This window comes from Trifolium pratense, linkage group LG3 (genome assembly GCF_020283565.1).
Source record: "Trifolium pratense cultivar HEN17-A07 linkage group LG3, ARS_RC_1.1, whole genome shotgun sequence".
NCBI lineage: Eukaryota > Viridiplantae > Streptophyta > Magnoliopsida > Fabales > Fabaceae > Trifolium > Trifolium pratense.
The window spans coordinates 10,498,492-10,522,231 of record NC_060061.1 but is presented as its reverse complement, the minus strand read 5'-3'; the positions used below and the strand labels follow the sequence as shown (position 1 = coordinate 10,522,231).

At 30.2% G+C, this 23,740-nt stretch overlaps 2 protein-coding genes across 2 annotated transcripts; both read left to right on the top strand.

Moving 5' to 3' along the window:
- Positions 1 to 1,391: 1,391 nt before the first annotated feature.
- LOC123914120 (calmodulin-binding receptor kinase CaMRLK-like) lies at positions 1,392 to 4,487 on the top strand. Its single transcript, XM_045965129.1, has 2 exons — positions 1,392 to 2,878; positions 3,701 to 4,487. The coding sequence occupies exons 1-2, from the start codon at positions 1,609 to 1,611 to the stop codon at positions 4,324 to 4,326; spliced, it is 1,896 nt and encodes a 631-aa protein (XP_045821085.1). The 5' UTR covers positions 1,392 to 1,608; the 3' UTR covers positions 4,327 to 4,487.
- Positions 4,488 to 12,867: 8,380 nt separating this feature from the next.
- LOC123914119 (nucleobase-ascorbate transporter 2) lies at positions 12,868 to 17,234 on the top strand. Its single transcript, XM_045965128.1, has 13 exons — positions 12,868 to 13,206; positions 13,333 to 13,430; positions 13,971 to 14,147; positions 14,496 to 14,596; positions 14,777 to 14,852; positions 14,960 to 15,019; positions 15,197 to 15,381; positions 15,475 to 15,571; positions 15,723 to 15,868; positions 15,945 to 16,036; positions 16,144 to 16,221; positions 16,307 to 16,467; positions 16,825 to 17,234. Exons 1-13 carry the CDS (start codon positions 13,116 to 13,118, stop codon positions 17,035 to 17,037), a joined length of 1,575 nt encoding a protein of 524 aa, XP_045821084.1. The 5' UTR covers positions 12,868 to 13,115; the 3' UTR covers positions 17,038 to 17,234.
- The last annotated feature ends 6,506 nt before the right edge of the window (positions 17,235 to 23,740 follow it).

Here is a 23,740-nt window from a genome sequence, read left to right as displayed (position 1 = left end):
ATTATATTTTCATTCACACACAAAACCGGTTCGGTTCATTGCGGTTTTCTCGGTTCGCTGGTTTGACCATAGATCCGGCCAGTTCATGCCGGTTTTCTCCGGTTTGTTTGCTTAACCGGTTCTGCAGGTTGATTGGCCCGTTAATCCTTCCGGTTCCCGGCCGGTCCGGTTTTTAAAACTATGCGCTACACAATTCGGTATAGTGGGCGCTGCCTTCACCACTCGGCTGCGATGAATCTTATAAAAATAGGCGCACGGTTATATATTTATACCACAGTAGTTAATAATAATATGTATATATAATATATACCTAATGAAAATTTTGGGACGGGCCGCGGCCCTCCCCAGCCCACACATAGCTCCGCCCCTGGTGTCCTCGGAACACTAGTTAAGGAAATAAAAAAGAGAATAAGTTTGAAATGAATCAATCATTTATTTAACACAATTATTTTAAAAATAAATAGGTTATTTTGAGAAAGATAAGTATATTATGTCTTTAAGTGGATTGCTTGCTTATGTAGCATAGGATTGGCTTGTAGTTGATTTGTGATTTTTAGACAGGGGGTATGATTCTTGAGAAATTTCCTTTCCGTGCTTCTTTTTAACACCTAATCCTAAGTTAGAGACAGATTTAAGTGGAAGACCGTGTATTAATTATTAAGTCAAGCTCTTTGTAGTTTAGTAGTAAGTATTTTGCATGCGATATTATTTCTCCAAAAACCTATAATGAAGAAGAGGAATGTCACAATTAGACGTTAGTGATTGACCAGGGAGTCAAGTATGCATGGAACACTTTGAAGTGGTGGAGTCGTTGCAAATTGCAATTGCTCTCTCGTGATTATTCAAACGAGTCAATTTGTTAAGAATATTGTCTTTTTAACCTTCTCTAATATTTGCTCTATGAATAATAAAAGGAAAAACCCAAAATGAGTGGCAAGAAATTCAAAGCAAAGCCACCATATTTTCTCTCTAATACCCTTAAAACACTAGTTGGTATATTATCTATTAAAAATATGTATTTTATTTATTTAATTCAGTTGTTAAGAATATTGTTCTCTAATACTCTAATATTTTCCGTCACAACTTTTAATCTCTTATTTTTTTAGTTTACAATGACACCAATGATGATTTTTTTTTTTGGTTATTCACAATGGTGATTAAACATAGGTAAAAAATTCTAAATTTGTGTGGAATATTTTCTTATAGGAAGTAAAAACATGTAGGGAGATATTTGAATCCTGATACTTCTATTTATTCATTTTTAAAAAAATAAATTTTAAAATTGATAAAAAAAAATAATAAATTTTAACCACGAGATTACTTAAAAAAATTTGATATAATTATAAGATAAAAATGTATTTAACCCAAAATAAAATAAATTAAAATACTGTGATCATTGGAGCCGCAGACAGACTAAATTCAAAGCTCAACACACTTCTCTATTTGTTCATCTTCCATTAAATTGTCTTTCCCCTTCCATATTCAATTGTCAGAAGAGAGAAATAGCAACAAGTAAGTGTCGGCCCTGTTTTTAATACTAGAACAGAGCAACCTCTGATTTTACCACTTTCTTTCTAGTTCACTAAACTAAGACACTAGTATTTCAAAATGAAACCCTTTTACATATTCTTGATTCTCCTAACCTTATTTTCTTCAGTACAATCTTCATGCAAAACTAAAGACCAAAAATTAATTTCAAAAGCTTTCAAATCTGTCTCTTGGTTCAACTCTTCCACCTTCACATGTTCAGAGTCTCATATCACCAAAATAATTCTTCCCTCCAAAAATCTAACCGGAACAATTTCATGGGGTTACCTCAAAAACATGTCAAAGTTACAAATTCTTGATCTTTCTGGAAATTCTCTACAAGGCCACGTACCAACCTGGTTTTGGTCTGGTTTTTCATCTTTATTGGAAGTGAATCTCTCAAGAAACAAATTCGGAGGAAGGATCAATAACACCTCGTTTTCAATTTCAACCATTCAAAAACTTAATCTCTCACACAACAGGTTCAGCAACATAGTTCAACTTTCTACCTTCCAAAACCTTAAAATCCTCGACCTTTCAGACAACAACCTAAGAACACTTCCTTTAGGTTTTCAAAATCTCACCAAACTACAACACCTTGATCTTTCTAGCTGCAATCTCAATGATAACATAAAACCCATTTCTTCTTTACACACACTTCATTACTTAGATTTATCAAACAACAATTTAACCGGTAATTTCCCTTCTGATTTTCCACCACTTAAAAATCTTAAATTTCTCAACATTTCAAACAACAACTTCATCTATAACAACAAGACTCCAAACCAAAATCAAAATCAAGTCATCATTCATAGAAAAAAACAAACCAAACCCAAATCAAAAAAATTGATTCTTGCAATATGTTCTGCATTATCAACACTTGTTCTGGCTATAATTTCCATTTGGGTAATCCTAATTATTCACAAAAAGATGAAACAACGTTCTAAGATGAAGAAGTGGGCAATTTCATTACCAGTTATGATGAACACGATGAACACAAAGGTAGAGAAAACAGGGCCGTTTGAATTTGAAACAGAGTCAGGTTCAACATGGGTTGCAGATGTGAAAGAACCAACATCTGCACCAGTTGTGATGTTTGAGAAGCCATTGATGAACTTCACTTTCAAGGATCTCATCATTGCCACGTCACATTTCGGGAAAGAATCGCAGTTGGCAGAAGGAAGGTGTGGCCCTGTGTATTGGGCTGTTTTACCTGGTGAACTCCACGTGGCAATTAAGGTTCTTGAACATGCGAGAGACGTTGATTATGATGACTCTGTTGCTATGTTCGTTGACTTGGCGAAGTTGAAGCATCCTAATTTGTTGACTCTCTCTGGTTACTGTATTGCAGGTATGTGTGTGTGTGTGTGGTACTGAAACTGTTTGATAAAAATGATTCAGCATTCAATGTTCTCATTAATGGCTTTCACGAGTTTTTAATTTTCTAATGTACTATTCCCTGTTCCATAACATGGTTGTGTTTTCCTGTCCAAAAAAATAACATTGTTTGTGTTGTTGTGTCATAATTTCATTTGTTATTATATTGAAAATAAAATAGAAAATGTTTAGTTGGTGGATATGGTTGTGTAGATATTTGTGTCTTTGTGTAATACTAGTCTAGGCACCGACACTCTTCAGATTAAGCGTGTTCGTGTTGGACATGTATCATTGTCCGTGTCGAACATTGATACTGGCACTTATGATTACACTAAATTATGTCATTTTTTAAAAAATTTATCGATGTTGATATGTCAGTGTCTGTGTCGTATCTGGTGTCTGTATCTGTGTCCGTAATGCATAATTTTTGTTTATTTACACTGGGTAGTGTTTATTTATTTATATTTTTAAATAACTAGGTCCGGGTCTCAAGTCTCAACTTGAATGACAACTTTGAAATCAGCATTTTGAATTCATGTTCTAATGGCTCATATGGAATCTTTGTTTGGTTTTGTTGAGGAAAGGAGCATTACATTGTTTTCTGAATTTTGAATGGAGAAAGGAGCATTACATTATACTATAGTACAAATGCACAACTATATAATGAAGGAGGAATATTTGCATGATCACAAATATTTGATCATTTTATTTGATCACTCATGTATGTTTTATAAGGAGTGATTCATAATAATGTTGTCATATAAATTTTTTTAAAATAATTTTGTTCAATTTTCAGGTAAGGAAAAGTTGGTGCTATACGAGTTTATGGCAAACGGCGATTTAGGTCGATGGCTACATGAGCTTCCAACAGGGGATACCAATGTTGAGGATTGGACTGATGACACATGGGAGTTGCAAACCGGTGTGGTGGAAGCATCCCCGAAAATGATGGGTTGGTTGACACGCCACCGTATCGCGGTGGGCATAGCGCGTGGCCTTGCATATCTCCATCATGCGAGTTCAAAACCTATTGTGCACGGACACCTTGTCACCTCCAACATTTTGCTTACTGATGATTTTGAGCCTCGAATCTCCGATTTTGGATTGCAAATCAACTCAAGTTCCAATGGCGGGACAAAGGATGATGTGTACTGCTTTGGAGTGGTGTTGATTGAGCTGCTTACCGGGAGGGTTGGCACAACTGAGACAATTATTGTTGCTAGAAAGGCAGTGAAGGAGGAACAACACGTTAGAGTGCTTGATGAGAGGTTGCTACTCGAAGGTGATTCAATGGTGAGCGAGATGGTGGAGAGCCTCATAATCGGTTTTTTGTGCACGGCTGAGTCGCCTTCCAAGAGACCCACCATGCAACAAGTTTTGGGATTACTCAAAGATATTCATCCTCATGAACCATCATTCTAAGTTGATGTCAATATATTCATGTCTTAATTTGCATTGTTTAGCTTTTATGTTTGTTTAAAAATAGTTTATGTTAATTTAGAAATTCAAAATATATTTAATTTGTCTATTTTTTTTTTTATTTTACATTTAGATATTATTAATTTAGATATTTTAAACTTAAATTAAATAAATAATTTCTTAATTTGTATAAAAAATGATAAATTATATTAACCACCAAAGTTTTGGAAATTAATTAGTGAATATATTGCAGCAATTATTATTATTTTTTCTAATGTGGGAGAAAGAAAAAGGAAATCAGAAGGACAAAACGATGGACATAATGGATGGGCAAGGCTAATACTTTTTTATATATTTTTTAGGTTAGCATATAGGGCAGAGAATCCCACTGAGGAAGGAGCTTCCATATTTTATTCGTTTTCTTTTACATGTTTTCTTCACTTTTTTTTTTCATTTTGTTTTTACCCTCTTTCTCTTTGTTTCTTTAATTTTTTGCTTTATTCTTTGTTCATTTGTTATTTTTGGTTAACTATGTCCTCTTTATATTACGTACACATAATGCATGCTCACATGTTACGTGTTAGATTGTCTTGCATTCCACTTGGAAAAAGATGTGTAGAAGAAAAGAGCTAAAATGACGAGGGAAAAAGTGAAAGATATGATTAAAAATTAAAAGAGGGACAATAAGAAAATTTATCTAACAAATTGAGTATATATATAATATAAAAACACGACAATATCATAGATGATTTATTCTCTGAGAGGTACCGTGAGAGTGCGACGTGAAAATTGGGCCATTTGAAGAAGTTTCTCGGGTGGTGAATTCATATCCTCAAGAAAGAAGTAGCTCTATATAAATACACTTATTTTACTGTGGAAATGTGGAATCCTTTTGTTTACATGAAGAAAAAAATTTGTATTTTAAAATAAAATAATTATTTTTAGAAGTTTTTATCCCAATATTTTTAGATTTTTAGAAAAATTAAAATTTTAAAAATAGAAAATCACTTCTTATCTATTACTTTGACTTTATTAGAGTCTTTTTTGTTTGAAACAACATGTATTGTGTTAATTTGGTTTTTTCTATTCATTCATCATTCTATTTAATAAAATAATTACAAAAAAAAAATATAAATGAAAGCACGAGAACTTTTTGAAAATTCTCTAAAATACACGTATTATATCTAAAAAACATTTTTGATATATTTTTTTTAAAACAACATTTTGATAACTTATTATTTAAACAAAGTTATTTTTATCATGGTATGTGTTCTTGATTTGACTTTTGGGTTGGTCAAGCCCATTGTATATCACATATGTTAGTCAATAAACAACTCTTAATGCACAACTTTACAAAATATGTCTTAATTTAATTTAAGCTCGAGATCTATCTTTATATTGATTTAGACATTTATATTCATTCAGAGAATCTAGATATTAAAGTACATGAATAACATTCTTATTTTTGGTTGGTTTAATCTTCATTCATCGGTTCCTACCGACAAACAAAGTCATTTCAGAAATCTTCTTTGAAGCTACTACATGATCAAGATGCTAACTTATCCTTTCTATTCTATAACTCCGAGTTTGATTTTAAATTTTTGTAAGGGTGAAGCTATTTCTTTTCATGATTTCACATGCTTTTTTATCATTAAGCACAAGGGACACTACTTATTTACCATTTTAATTTGCTTTAGGTGATATTCTACCTTTTCACCTAACAGAGTCTCATTTGTAATGAGTGCAAACATGTTAGTAGAGCACCCTACACAACATACACATTTCCTCCAATTCTGAACACATAAACTTATGTGGTTCGGGTTTTGGTTTTCGTCAAATCCAACCCAATCTGACCCATGTACACCCCTACATACAATCTTAGGCAAAACAAGTGTGAGATGATGTGATCGTGGCTACATGGACCGCTTTGTGTTAACTGGCACCTCATGGATACTTGGAAATATCTCTGTCATGTAGGCAAATGCAATTGTATTATTAGAAGTTGTCCATGAGCTAACTAGTAGAGGCTTTATAAATGTCATTTTCGAGACCAAATCAAGGAATGTACCGGATGAGGTTCATCATAGTGGCACTAGAGTGTCTGAATTTAGTTCTTTACTACCTCCGATCTCTAATTATAAGATACTTTTGAGATTTTTCTTTGTCCATTTTTATAAGACTCCTTTCAAATTTCCAAGGGCATTAAATATTTTTTTACCAACATATACCCCAAATTATAGTGCATCTTTTTCTACAATCTTTAATAAATACACTAAAAAAATTAACTCATTCTCTTTCAGGATAAAATTGTAAAAGCAATATCAATTATCAACAAATTTAATACCACAATCAACTTTCTTAATCTCCGTGTTTTTCTTAAAAGAGTCTTATATTTAGGGACGGAGGTAATACGTAATTGCTAAAATAAAATGTCTTTTATCATTTCATTCTAGTTTTAAGGTAAAGTTTATTAAGCGACAAGTAAATGTGGTTGTTCATACACATGTTAGAACGACTTCTTCTTGGTTTAGTTTCTATTTATTTGAATTGATACCTATTTATATTGATATTTGTTGATTAATGAAATGCGTTGAATTTGCTTTAGTTAAAAAAAATGCGACATATAAAATGAGGTGAGTTAATGGAGTTAGCCTAATCTTACAAAGCCCGAAAGTGTAATCTCAATTTAGTCTGGGTCTTATAGCACCAAGCCCAACATGTAATATCCCAGCTGATATAGGTCGCCTAGCCATTTAGTTATATTACCAAGTTTAAGCTCTCGTTTGACCCTACTTATTTTCTATATTTCTACTTCTCCTTAAAAGAAATAGAGAAGTAGAAAATTGTATTTTGCTCTATTTCTCTTTAAAATAATTAGAGAAATAAAGTAAGGAAGTAGAACATAAGGAGAAGTTTGATCAAACACAATTTTTTACTTATTTACTACTTTTAAGGAGAAGAAAAAAAGTGGAAAAAAAGTAGGGTCAAACGAGGCCTAAGTGTTTAATCTCACTATGTTATAATAACTACAATAATATAGTTATTGTTAGAGCTGTCAAAATTGGGTCGGGCTAATGGCTGGCTCATTAGTCCACACTCCACATGCATGGGTGGATCGGGCTTCAAAAAACATGGCCCAAATGCAATTGGGCCTTTTGGGGCCAAGCCCATGTAGCCCATGTGAAAATTGGGTTGGGCAGGGCTTGACCATTATAAAAAAAAAATTATGGCATTTTTGTAAAAATAATATAAATTAAAACATAAAAAATTATCATCTAATTAAAAATTTATTATAAAAAATATAGTTAATTGTGTAAGCTTAATAAAATAGGTTATATTGTTAAAAAAAAAAATTATGATTTTTTTATTTGATTTTATTTTTTTTAGGAATCAAACTAGAGTTTAATTGATATTTAGTTATGTAAAAATTATTTACACTTGCATACAATTATATCTCAATAAAATTGATAATTATGAGTAACTAATACATCAAAGTGACATAAAAAAGTATTGAATAAACAAAGAAAAAATATGAAATGGGTCGGGCTTGGCCCATTAGCCCACATGACCCATGTGGACTGGGTCGTACTCTTAAATGTGTAGCCCCAAAATAATTAGACCGGGCTAGACTGACACATATATATATATACAGTCTAGTCCACCGGGCCTGACCGGGCTGGACAGGCCCATTTGACAGCTATAGTCACTGTTTTAAATTTTTATCTCGTTATAAGATCTGGATTGATTTATTGTGCAAAAAACATGCAATATTGTATCTCAACTATTAATTAATAGAGATTAAAAGGTTCAAATTAATTACATATTAATAAAATCAACTATTTATTTTAGTAAAAAAAAAAACTATTTATAATCTTAACGTTAATTTCAGATCAAGGATTGATATAATAATTGTGTTAATGCAATTATTGCGTTAAATTCTTATCCTGTTAAATACCATGAACTAACACAAGTGAAATCAGAAGTCTAGCTAATGGATCTTCAACACTCCTCGTACATATTCTTTTTAATTTTATTTTTTTAAAGTTTTTATACATATATCATCAATAAAACAAAATGTTTTTTTTGTCATTTTTTTATCTTTTATCTATAATACACTTAATTATTTATTATTTCATTTTACATTTTTTTTCTCTTTTCAATAAATAGTTAAAAATAATTTTAATAAAACAATAACTAATACTGCTTAAAATTTGAAAATGATAATTTTTTTTCTTTAACAGACATTTAAAAAGTGATGGAGGGAATAACATTTACTAATCCTTTTACTTTTGCTTTGCGGGCTTTGATTATAAAAAGTAAGTGATTAGATGGGTAAGTTGAGTCCTGACTTGGAAATAGGTGACTTTTGCCTATGCTTTTGTTTTTGTAGGGAGCACACATCAAAATCATGTGTGTTTTAACTTTTATTTTCCACGTCCCAATTCAAAAGAGAAACAAAATTGAAAGGTCATAATACACATTCTTGGAGATCAAGTTAGTTAACTTATAGGAATTAACTAAAGTTTGATCCACATGTACCAAAACAAAAAACAAAAAAAGTTTGATCCCACAAAATAAATTATTTGAGAGGAATGAAAAAATTTAAGTTGCAACCAAAGCATTTTAGCATGGATTAGTTTTAAGGTTGGTTCAAAAAATTGAAGTTTATTTATAGGATTATTATACTACCTCCGTTCTTTTTTAAGTGTCGTTTGAGAATCGTGCGCAGATGCGTCTTTGATGCATGTGTCACATGAGTTATGACATAGGACCTCATTAAAATTGAGGTCTCAAAAAAATAATTATAACATAGTAGTATTAGTAATTGTGGGGTATAAAACAAAGGATTATGAACTTTCAAATGATGAATTGTAGAGTCCAAATATTTGAGATTATCTAATTACTACGAATTTAAAGATAGAAAGTCTTATATGCGATTAAATTCAATTTGATGAACATTAGCTAGAAATAGGGTTTAACAACAAAAAAGAAAAATCAAATCCAAATCAAAAAAATTAAATCCTTGATCAACTTTCTCTTTTTGTCTATAGGACCCATCATCAATTCATAATGAACAAAAAGTGAAAGTGTGAAACCATTTTTTTTGTGATCTTAAGATTTTGTTTATTGCACAATATATGCCAGCACTATATAATCCTCTAAATTGACTAACTAATTATTCCTTGTTGTTAATGGAATATACGTAGGAATTTTGCCTTTAGAGTAGATAACTTAGTATCACTTTCTTTCTTTTTTATGTATCTTTTGGTCCCATAAAGAAGCTTACTATATACTAGCACTTTTTATAAATCTCACTTTTCATTTATGTCATTATATTATTTGACATGGAATCGCATTATAGTTGCCGGGAGGGAGGAGATAATGTCTAAGCTTCCTTAATGTTCATTTTTTCCCCTTCTTCTTGACTTAATTTACAACTACCTCTATTCCTAATTATAAGATTTCATTGAGAAATTGCAGAGATTACGAAAGTGAGTTGTGGTATTAAATTTGTTGAAAATTGGTATTATTTTTACAATTTTATTCTTCAAAAAAGAGAATGAGTTATTGTTTTTGTAAATTATTTATTACAGATTGTAGAAAATATGCAATTTAATTAGGGATATGTTAGTAAAGAAATAATTAATGCCCTTGAAAATATGAAAAATGTCTTATAAAAAGGGATAAACAAAATGTAAAGAGGATCTTATATTTAATGACAGAGGTAGTAATTATATATCGAAACAGAGATTACTGTTTTTGCGCTACGAGGGTGTGTTTTATTTCAGAGCTTCCTCTAAATGTGCTTCCTAACATAAAAATCAATCCATATAAGAGAATATGCGTGATTATATCAAACACTTATGTCACAAATATAATATATCAAACACAATGGAAGATAATAATAGATGATAGAAACAAGGTTTTTTTGGATACAATGGAAGATATAATGATTATGATATAAGTACTAGTTAATCGTCATTTAATTTTCTCGACACCTAGTTATATGGGAGCAACCTCGATTGTAACTATTTGCTTGATCTTTGGCATTGCTTGGAGGAGGAAGATTTCCTCTTCCATTCTTCTTAAAATTTTCATATGAAATCCGTCCATCAACTTGTATGTTTTGGTTTAACATAACCATACTAAAAATAAGAAAACAAATGAATAATGTCTTCATGATGAGAGTAAAATAGTATCAACCAAAATCTATAAATGTGTTGTTTTTTCTTGAGTTGATACTATTTTACGTTCTTCTTTGTAATTTAAATTAAACTACACATCATGCAAATTTAAAGGTTCATTAGTGTCTAATTTAATTTGTATACTAATAATAAACATAAATTTGTTTCATTCCAATGATGAAAAAATAGACTTTTAATTTAATTTGTATACTAATAATAAACATAAATTTGTTTCATTCCGGTGATGAAAAAATAGAATTTTTTATGGCGGTGTTTTTTTAGAAAAAAATTGTTATAACTACTTGTTGGGATAATAATTATCGTACCTTTTCTTTTGGCATATGTAGTGTTTATCTAATTGTTATATCGTCATTGGATAAAAATGATATTTTAAATCCACCTATTTTTGGTTGAAAAATGTTGTTCTTTTTTATTGGTTAAATTGTTGAATAAGGTAGGAGTTCTTTAAACTAAAAAAATAAATTAAATTAAAGTTAATGTTTCTTGGTCTATTTTTAAAAATATTATTCATATCCCATTTTAAAATACAGTTTTATGATGTAAAATGATCTGAAACGTCAAATATAGATTAGACGACCCAAATCAGTTACAGCAGAGTGCGATAACGGTGAGAAATCTGTTTCCGGCTTGGCCACTTGGCTTAACGGTTCTTACCGTAGTAATCATGATATAGACCACACCAACATGATGGAATGGAATTATATATACTGAATTCAAAAACCATACAAATTTTGAGTGACATTGATTCAGGTGCATTTTCATGTCTAAATACTCCATAACACTATATTTAATTTTAATAATGGAAGCAGCGTAAATGCAGGCAGGCATGCAATGCAAGTGCAGAGAGTGAAAAAATTAAATAATAAAAAATGAATGAATGAATAGAGATATTACTATTTCACTGAGACTGAGCTCCAATATCAATGCTAGCTGCTTGTTTTGGTGCTGAGGTATAGAGAGAGAGACGTTGGAGATTGGTAGTACTCTGAGTCTGTTCTGTTCCTTCACACGTTGGTGCCAAGTCATAATATCACCTTTTTCTTTTCTTTATTACTAGTCCCAAACTAACTGCAGAATTTAAAAGTTTCTGCATAAGAAAATGACCCAACACTTTAAAATATAAGGACAACTACATACCAGTATATAAAAAAAAAAGGTGATATAGACTCTTTTCTTTTTCCTTTTTTTACTTCTAGAATTTGAATATAGGATGTGCTAAAGTGGGTAACATAAAAAATTGTATAAATAATTTATTTATTTATGTTTTGTATAAAAAAGGTTGAAGCCCGAAATAAAAGAAACTACAAAGTTAGACGGACATTCATAGGCATGCAAGTCCCGAAAACATCGTCAAAAAGAAGACTCTGAAACTCCCTAGGCGGAGACTCGAGAAATTGAACATTGACTTAGAGTGTAGCTGAAATTAGCCTTAACTTCAAATGTGTAATAACGTATTTTATCATCATTAATATAAGATAGTAATTTGTTTATTATCATTTGAGCAAAATATATATGAGTTGAATAAATAATAACGTTAGTAGTATATGAAACTCAAATAAATTCCTTAAAAATGTGTTTGGATGAGAGAATTTTGAGAAAATTCAATTCTTCTATCTAAATTTTTTTGTTTGGATTATTAATTTGAATAATTTTCAAAATGATAGAAATCTATGATTTGTCTGTTCATAACAAAAATCGCATCCTGTGGTATATCCTATCGTCGAAATTAAAGTGAGAAGCTTGTCCACCTTAAAAGTATAAATCAATTTCCACGCCCTCAACATTAGATATTACTTCCTCGGTTAATTTTCAGGCCCTCAACTTTTAAGTGTCGCTTTTTTGACCATGTGCATTATTCACATAATCTACTTTGACCATTTTTTTTTGGTACATGACCATGTTTCTTTTATTAATACATAAAAATAAACGTTAGCATATAATATATTGTTTAATTTGTCTTGATAAATATTTTAAAATATAAATTTTTATAATTTTTACAATAAATAATTAATGATATTAGTAGTCAAAATTGTATATGTAAAGAGATCAAGGTGAGTCAAACTTATCCTAAATACTTGATTTACTTAATATGCTTTACCCTCATTGCAAATCCAATATTCAACAAGCATCATTAATAAGCTTAGGTCAATATATGCCACTTTACAACTCAGTTCCATACCCAAAAAAAAGTAGCAAAGTTTAATGACCTGAAACCGAAGCAACGGTAATATTTGAGTTTCTGTTTTTTTGGCACTTCCTTAAGGGGTATTATTGGTATATTCAAAAGTTAACGGCACCTTTCACATTGTTTATAATACTATACTATAAACTTTATTATTTTAATATTTTCATTTCTTACTCAAAAGCACACATAAAAAGAGAAACCATAGAACTTCTAAGTTCTAACTCAATAGTTCAAGAAACCAAAACAGAACTAAGTGTTAGAGTAGTAGGTGCAATTTCTCTTGCTCAGTTTTCTCATCCCATTAATCTCTCTAAACACAATATTTCTTCAAGTAAGTAGGATTTGGAAGTTAAAAGTTAAAACAATAATAATTATAAGTTGCAAAGTGGGAAGTGATTATTATGGCAGCTATTAAGCCAGAGGAGATAAGTCATTCTCCAATGGATCAACTTCAGGGCTTAGAGTATTGTATAGATTCAAATCCATCTTGGGGTATGTATGCATGTTTAGCTTTAATCTTTTTTCTCAACTTTACTAATGTTAATGTTTTTTTTTTGCTTAATTAAGTTATCAATGTGAATGATTAATGATATATTTTGTGTTTTGAATTGTTAACAGTGGAGACAATAATTCTTGGATTTCAACATTATATTTTGGCATTAGGAACTGCAGTTATGATTCCTTCATTTCTTGTGCCTTCAATGGGTGGAAGTGATGTAAGTCATTCCTAACTTTAGTTTCTTTTAACTACTTTAGTTTAATTATTATTTTGATTTGATTGATTCATGAAACCCTTTGGTGTACTATATGCAAATCTCTACTTAGGAACCGTTTCTTGTTTTGCATTTATAATGTTTGGATCAATATATGTTTTAAAAACCAGACAGAACCGACATGTTGAACCGAGAACCGGTTGGTTTAATCATGGTTGTGCAATAGTCTGGTTGAATCAGATTGAATCGTGGTTAAATTGGTTTTAATTTTTACTTTATTACGACTTATTTATCATCCGGTTTAATAATTGGTTGAACTGATTGAACCATGGCCTCTTTGATTTAATTTCCTTTTTTTTTTTTTATAAAAAAAAAAAATTGGATTTTTGTCTTGTGTATTGGATATTGTCATATGCTAAATGAACTAGTAGGTCCCACTAAAGAGGACATTTTGGAGGTAGTGAAATGTAATTATATGAAACTTACCAAGATAGAGGATTCATATTGATATTGATATAATGTATTATTGGGTTATTGTTGCAGGATGATAAAGTAAGGGTGGTACAAACTCTACTTTTTGTTGAAGGAATTAATACACTTGTCCAGACACTGTTTGGAACCCGGTTACCAACAGTGATAGGAGGATCATATGCATTTATGGTCCCCATTGTATCCATTATTCGTGACCCTTCTTTAGCAATGATAGAGGACCCACATTTGGTTAGTACATTAATCTCTAATCTCTCCTTCAAAATATGACATTTATATATGTGCTTAACTGACTAGTGTGAGCATGTTTAAGTGTATGTTTGGTATCACGACAGTGATTATGTCAGAATCACGGTGATTCACCGTGCAGCTTCTTCAAAGTCACGATAAGTTACCGCCATGATTCTGATATACTGACCGTGATACCAAACATAGACTAAGTCACGCATATTATAATGTCATGAACAAGTTTTGAATAAATGTGGAGGGTAAAGAGTACAGTTATACAAATTATCTTGAATTTGTCTTATCCATAGATCATAGATTAGACTAATGCTTGTTCCATGTATGTATCTGCAGAGATTTCTTAGCACAATGAGAGCAGTTCAAGGTGCACTAATTGTAGCATCAAGCATACAAATTATTTTAGGATTTAGCCAAATATGGGCTATTTGTTCTAGGTAAGATTTTTTTAATGTGAAATGCATATATACTTTTGTAAATTAAAGAGTGAAGATTAAGCATATGTTTGGTATCACAGCAGGTCGGCGTGATTTTGACATACTCATCGCGATACCAAGCATAGGCTAAATCCATTGTATCAAATGTGAAATAATTGATGTACTTTTCCTTTAATGCAGATTCTTCAGCCCACTTGGAATGGTTCCAGTAATTACATTAGTTGGTTTTGGATTATTTGACAGAGGTTTCCCTCTGGTATAACATAACACTGAAACCACGTGACTAGTACTTGTATTCAGAATATATATATATATTTTTATTGGATCATATTGTTCACAACATGCTGTTTTGTTCTTTCTCAGGTGGGGACTTGTGTTGAAATTGGAATTCCCATGCTAATCTTGTTTGTAGTTTTCTCTCAGGTATAAATAAGTCAAATAAGTGGATTAGTAGAAGGTTCATGTTTAAATTAGCTTGTGGAATGTGACATTGTAAAATAGTCTTCTAATTGTTTTACATCTTTCTGTTCAATTTGTTACACATGAATATGTTTGAATTGAATCAATGAAATTTATGTATTATTGATATTTTTTATGCAGTACTTGAAAAATTTTCAGACAAGACAAGTACCGATACTAGAGCGATTTGCGCTACTCATAACAACTACAGTGATTTGGGCATATGCACATCTATTGACAGCAAGTGGAGCATACAAACACCGGCCGGATGTGACTCAACATAGTTGTAGGACAGACAGGGCTAATCTAATTTCTTCTGCTCCTTGGTTGGTACCAATAGCATTTTTTATGTTGAATATTTTGCATATTATGTATCAATGTAGCAAAAATAATTTTGACTCTTGAACATGTTGGTGCAGGATAAAGATTCCATACCCTCTTGAGTGGGGTGCTCCTACATTTGATGCTGGCCATTCGTTTGGAATGATGGCTGCTGTTTTAGTCTCATTAATCGAGGTATTTTCAAGCACGTAAAAATGGCTTAAATTAGTGATGCATTTTCTTTATCATTTGAAAAATTACACTGGCATACTTAAGTAGGACACCCACATGTGAGCACGTGTTCTATTTTCTAAACAAACACTCATAGCCTTTACTATTTTGACAGTCAACTGGAGCATTCAAAGCTGCATCACGTCTAGCGAGTGCAACGCCACCACCTGCTCATGTCCTGAGCCGCGGCATTGGTTGGCAGGGAATTGGAATCTTGCTGAATGGCCTTTTCGGAACACTGACTGGTTCGACAGTTTCTGTGTATGTGATATTCTTCTTCTCATTCATAATTTTCATTTTTTGAGGACAGAAATTGATTCTTTTAGTATCATGACAGCGAGAATGTAGGGCTTCTAGGAAGTAACCGTATCGGAAGCCGAAGAGTCATTCAAGTTTCTGCTGGCTTTATGATATTCTTCTCAATGCTAGGTGAGTGGCAAACTATAGGGTCATATGAATGTGTAAATTATAGTTTCAATATCATAGCAATTACATAGCTTCACTTTAAAATACATAATTTGCTTCTTTATTTTCAGGTAAATTTGGAGCTTTATTTGCATCAATACCATTCCCTATATTTGCTGCTATATACTGTGTTTTGTTTGGTCTTGTGGGTAAGTACAACTAAACCTTTGAATTTATATTGACTTTTCCTCTAATTCCTTAATTATGACAGTTGCTACTTATTTGCCTTTTCAGCATCTGTAGGGCTATCATTTTTGCAATTCACCAACATGAATTCAATGAGGAACCTATTTATTGTTGGTGTTTCTCTTTTCTTGGGGTTGTCTATTCCTGAATATTTCAGAGAATACACTATCAGGACACTTCATGGTCCTGCTCATACCAAAGCTGGATGGGTGAGTTTCTTGTTTTATCAGTCAACCATATGTGTACAAAAGTCTCGCGTTTGATGAAAATGTATTCATATAAGTGGAGGCGACCTCACCTTACATGCCAGTTTTGTAAAGGTTTAATTAGGTCCAATTCAAATTCTAATAATAGTGTTTCACTAGAAAAATATGGCGAGAAGTGTGAAATTTCAACATGTGTCGGTGTCATTAAGGGACCATTGTTTTAAGAATAAATATGAAGTAGATTGTGTTACTTGCAACTGAAGTTTCCTATGATGGAGCTTGATCCAACATTTTTCTTAACATACATTATTAAATAAATACTATTCATGAAAATATAATGCTATTCGTGTTGTTTTGCAGTTCAATGACTTCCTGAATACCATCTTCTATTCTTCACCAACGGTTGCATTGATAATTGCTGTATTCTTGGACAACACTCTTGACTATAAGGACAGTGCCAAAGATAGAGGAATGCCATGGTGGGCTAAGTTTAGAACATTTAAAGCAGATAGCAGGAATGAAGAGTTCTACTCCCTACCGTTCAATCTCAACCGCTTCTTCCCTCCATCATAAGAAAATTCCATAATAGAGATATAGATTTTAGAGGGAAAGAAAGCATGTATTATATGATGATGATTGGTTTGAGAGTGAATTTGGTTATTTTCATGTAATAACAGAACAAAAGGTCATTTTGTTCTTGTAGTTTAAAACATATTTATTATTTTTTCATTCGTTTGATCACTTTTAGTGGTTAGATTTAGTTTTCCAAATTCATTGTCACCCAATTGCTGCATTGGAAATGTTCAATATATGTTTAGTGAATCACCTGTTATATTTATTCCGAGGTTCATCTTGTTAGCTCTTTTAGTAAAGATCATTCTTCTTCTAAGCAAAAATTTAGTATCATTAGGCTTTTAAGTAACATTGAGTGCCATCTATGTAAGCTATAATTGAGGTTGTTTGGCCTCCCCCAAATCCGGATGGATTAAGTGTAACTCTGATGGTGTAGATAAATGTAGTCTTGGTTTTGCCATTTGTGGTAGTATCTTTAGAGACCCGAGTGATGCAACTTTCGAATGTTTTGGTCTTCTTATCGATTCTTCTTTTGATTTTTATGTTGAGCTTGACAATCTCAACTTCAAGCTTTCAAGTCTCCTTATATTGTTCCTTGCCAATTAAGAAATCGTTGGCTTCGTTGTTTAACTATTATTAAAGATTTCTGTTTTACTGTTCCATCGATCTTTCAAGTCTCCTTTTTATGGTTCAATGCTTATCCGCACACTGATTTCTTTTCAGTAAGTATAGTAAAAAAGTCATCTATTGGGAAGAAATTATTGTGGAGAAACACTGAAAAACAAAAGTATTGCTAATAGCTTCTTATATTTTGATCTTCCAACACTGAAAATGTGAGATTGAGCAAATCAAAGTCACAAACTTGGTAATCCCCTATTGGAAATGCATTTTGTTTGACTTTTTTGGTAGGCTTTCACACGGATGATATCTTTTCCTTTTTGATTTTGACAGACTAATTCACACACGGATATCTTGTTCTTATCTCACCACCTTCATTGTTTTCAATTTTCCTTTCACTTGGTGCAATTTGATCCGCAAATAACTTTCCTTTTTGAAGTGGCTTCCATTTGGTCAATAGATATTTAATAAAATATGAGTGTCATAAATTGAATTACGTGAAATAAGTGAATTTATGCAGTTGAGGCATGATTGATTGAGAAACAATGAGTAAAGAGTAGTCTGATAAAACATTGATTGTAGTGGCCCTCTCTTCCTTCTACATTTTTTTTATATTGTTTCCAATCATAACAATGGGGACATTAGTTCTTTTTGTACTGTCAGTTGAAGATTTTGACTCAAGTGTCGACATCTGTCCATCTAAGAGTTGGACTAGTCTTTCTTCGAAGTACTTTCCTCTTTTTGTAGGTGACATTTCCTTTCGGTACACATGTGGATGTGTATCGGTACACCGCTGATGTGGTTAACAAGTGGCAGACATTTAATGCATATTTTATTTCTTTATTAAATTTTCTATATTAAACACTACTTTTTAATATTTACAAATATATCCTTAACATAAATATAACAATCAATTTTGTTCCACGATATAAATCAAATCTTTCAACCAAGATTTTCACGTTTTTTAAAACAATTTTTATAACAAGATTAAAATATTTTGATATTATTGTAATATCCTATCAAATAATATGATATTAGTATTTTAACAACATATGGTATAATTTTATTTTTAAAAAAATGTAAGATTTTAACAACTTATTATTCTTATTATTATTATTGTTATTGGATCCAACTATGATTTTAATATATTTCAATATTATTAACTTTCAATTTTTGTTTTAATGTTATTGGTTATTAATACATATAATTATTAAAATGCATTTATTTATTTTTTTGCACAAAAAAATTATAATTTTTAATGTGTATATATTTTATTGTAATACTATTAATATTTAGTCATTTGTAATACTCTATATGGGCATCAAATTCGGATTAGCAGGTATATAATTGTTTTTTTGTCTCTGCAAAATTACTAAATTTAATTTTTCTTCTTCATAAATGAATATCATGTTTTTATCCCTACAAAATATTTATGCATGCAATTTTAGTCATGTTTTTAAGTTGATGTATATTAGTTATGATGATTTTGTAAATTTATATATAGAGTATTATAAAAAGTTTGTCCAAAAATAAGGAGCTCAAATTTTGATTTTTAGGTCAAATTAAATATTCTTTACTTTTATTTTGATATTTTGATTTACAAAATTCATATTTAATTCATCTCATTTTGAAAAATACTAAAGTTTTGTAAATGAACTTTTTGTATTATTTCAATTAGGTCAAGTTGAACCACTTACGCAAATAAATAAACTCTTATGTATTATTCATAAGCTTGTTAAAGTATTTATGAAAAAATAACTTATGAAGATACAATTTTTGTTAGGTAAAACTTATAAATTAATATAAAAGTTTACTTATTTGTATAAAATATTTGTTATAAGCTAAAAAATAAAAGCAAAATAAAATTTGGTCCATGAGGTATTCTTAAGTAATGGTTAGTTCAGTTAGTTGAGATTTGACCATTATTTATTTATATAAGTTATTTTTTATCTTGTTTCAAAAACAAACAAAAAAAAAAGAGTTATTTATTATAAGCTAAAAAATAAGTTAATTTAAATAGGCCCTTAAAAGATCAAAATTTTCTAAAGATTATAAATTTATTAAAAAATAAAAAGTAAAATAAAAATTGGCCCATGAGTGATTAGAAACCATGGCCATACATTAACAAAACATACATCTTACCAACAAGAAAAATGATCATCTTGTTAATCAAATATGTTTGTCTTTATATTATACTAGCGGGCCAGACAGGCGCGTTCCGCGCCTGCCTGTGTCTAACTTATGTTCAAAAAAAAATGTTTTATGATATGATGAATTTGTTAATAAAATATTTTTATTGCTAAAACAATAAGGATATTGTTGGTATTATGAAAAATCGACACAAAAAATATTTGTATTATCTTTTTATATAGTATAGATGTAGTATTAAGTTGGTAATCATTCATATATAGGCAACCCATTTGCCACTTATTCACATTTTTATGATTTGAATTTATTTTTTAAATTGATTAGTTAATGGAAGTTGTGAAACTAAGTCAAGGGTAAAATAGGTATATTGAAAAGTCCATCCCAAACTCACCTATCATTTTTATATATTGTTATAGATTAATGTTTTGTTTTATATTGTTTAAAAAAACAAAAAAACCTAATATTAAAACAGCGTCCTAACTTTATTCCCTAATGTCATTTATGTATGCGTTGTTTTGTTTGAAGCTACTCACGAGCTAGACTCATCAAGACCCAATTTGGTCTGATATGCTTGAAAGGATTAGGTACGTAGATACTCCGTGTTGATGGTAGTAGTTGCTGATGTCTTTGGTCTTTCCTGTGCTCGTGGGGCTCGACCCCATTGACTGATCATCCCTCGATCCAGCGTTCAATTAGTTCTGGGTTACTTTAACAATATTTGATTTGTCCGAGGTTGATACAAAGTTCCCACTTTGTCGGGTCTATCTCAATAATTGTATCATTTCATGATTTCAGACGGTTTAGTTTGAAAAAGTCATTATCACTTGTTGCTTGTAGTAAGGAGTAGTGGGTACGTGTGTCATTCCATGTTGACGGTTGGTTCATCGCCTTAATAGATACTAGGGACTTCTATTTTGTCTTCTAGGATTAGATAAAAGTTTGTATGCTTCATTGTTCTACGTTTATTTCCTTAGGGTAAGGCCTAGTCCCCACTTGTAATTATCTTATTTTTCTTCTTTTTAATAATAAAATGAGCTATAAGTGAAAGACAGAAAATGATAGGGGTGCCAACATTGTTGGGATATCTATTCCTACCTTGATATATAGAAGCATTTAATTTATAATAAAAAAAAGAAAAAAAAAGAAGTTCTTAGTGATTATAAATATAAAAAAACACACAAGACAAATATTTATCACTGATACATAAAAAAATTGAATAAATATTTATCATTAATAATTATAATTTATTAACAAAATCAAATACGAGACATATAATTATCAAAAATCAATAAGTTAAATTTATTAACATATTAAAATCATAGTAAAAATCAAAAAGTTCATACGAATGCACGAGTTTTTAACAAGTTAAAATATTAAAATCATATTTTTTTTTTATAGAATATTAAAACCTTAGTTAGATCCAATAATAATAATACTTGACAAAAAAAAATCATACGTTAATTTTTTTTTAAGAAAATACCATATGTTTTTAAAATACTAAAATCATCTTTTATATTATAAGCTTGTATACACAAGCAAACTCTAAACCCTAATTTGTTTTCCATGTTTTCCCTCCATTTTATCTTGCAATTTTTATTAAAAAATAATACAATTTTGTCTTGACTAGGATTCGAACCCGCAACCCTTTAGTGCAAGACAATATTTCCAACCACTATGGCAAGTATATCAATTGTGATTAAAATTATGTGCAATAATTGATAAACACCATCAATTTTAGAAGTATATCATATCAAAATTATTGTTGACTATATTATTCATCACGAAATATTTTTATATTTTTCCTGATCAATGATTTTTTTTCTACCGAATCATAAATTTAGAGAATAATTATCATGTGAGATTTGGAAAGTTATTATCACGTGTAATTTGGAAAGTTATTATCAAACTCAATTATGCTAAATTAATTTTTTTTGCAATACGACCAAACACAACCATAGTCATGTCACTAATCACATTCATTATTTTGATTTTAACATTGCAAATTTAATATTAACCGATGATCAATTGATACAATATGCACTAGCAGACCAATTGTGATTTAAATTATGTCCACAAAGTGTTAAGCTTCATCAACTTTCATAGGAAAGATTTCATACGACAATTAAGAACCATCAATTTTCATTGCACAATTTAAACAATTAAAAACCGATAATCTCTTATATTATAAGCTTGCTAACATAAGCTAACCTTAAACCAAATTTTTTTCCCTCTCATTTTCTCTTTCTTTTTATTAAAAAAATACAAATTTGTCATCAAACCTGCATCCCTTACTTACAATAAAACCTTTCAACCGCTAAAACATGTGCTTCAATTATGAAAGAATTTAGGAATCTTAATATGTTAACCCTATTTTCAAATAAATTTGAATGGCAGAATTAATCACAATTTTTATTTATTTATGGATGTCTACTTAAGTTTATGTTCTTGATTATGTCTTTAATTTTTTTTAACCTTTAATTATCATCAATTTTTTAACCTTTAGTTATCAACAATTTTTTTTTAATAAGTAAACAAAACGACGGGGTTCCAAAATTATTTAAAAAATATATAAAATATAAAATAAGCACATAAACAAATATATAATAATTAGTCCATGAAATTCCCTATACTACTCTTATTGAAAATGCTCTTAGAATTTTTGTATTTTATTTTTTATTGTTACATATTACACCTAATTAGACCCATGCACCGCATGGGTCAAAGTTCTAGTATTATAATATTATTGTAATATTACATTATTTGAATCTTGTTAAAAAAAAAGTTGATAAATCTAGGTTGAAAGATTTGATGCATACTTTGATTTATTGTGGAAGATGATTGATGATTATATTTATGTGAATGATACATTTGTAAATATTAAAAAGTAGTGTTTAATATAGAAAATTTGTGTAAAAAAAAAAGATATAGAAAACCTAATAAAGAAATAAAATTTGCAATAAATGATTGCCATTTATTAACCACCTTAGCGGTGTATCGATACACATCCACATAATATGTGTACCAAAGTGTTCACCTTATTATTATATTGTTATATGCTTGTTGTTAAATTTACCAATTTTTAGTTGATTCCGTGGTGATTGACGCTGAACTTGGTAGGGAGGACCGCTGTTCGATCTCCGCAACTGTGATCGGGAGGAGGCTTAAACCAATTGATGTCAGAACTGACTTTTTATAACCATATGAAATAAAGCAAGAGAGTCCGTCTCAAAGATGATGTCCTTGATACCCAAATCACGAGCAAGATGATTTTTGTCCATGTCAGTGTTTTCGTGTGACATGATCAAATTAAGGATTAAAATCAAAGTAATTTGAAATTATAGAGATAAAGCGAGAAGATTTTTTTATAGGGACTAAAGTTCAAATTCGCAAACTTAACGGAGACCAAAATCACCTTTTACCCTAAATTCATCGACTACTCTCTTTGGTCCTTAATATATACATCCGTAATATTTTATAAGAAAAATTGACATTTTAGGTTCATTGTAGATTTAATAATATAGATGAGATACATTAAATACACAATGAACCTAAAAAGTCAATTTTTCTTATAAAGTGTTACTTTTTTTTGGTACATGCTTATAAATTGTTACTTAGAGAAATTTTATTTTTTAAATACATTGAGTATGACATATAATATAGTCTAAATGCATTTTTTTTGGTACAATACTTATACTAAATGCATTATATTTTTATTTTTTTAAATACATTTAATATGACCTTTAATATAGATTAAATGCATTATTTTTTTTTATACAATACTAATTAAATGCATTATAATTTTATTTTTTTACATAATCATCATCACTGTTAAACCTGTCTGCATTCAGTTTCCATTCAAAAAGAAAAATATAACATCAATTTAAACCTGCATTAATTTTAGATTAATAGTCATAAATTGATCTTAATCATATTTGAG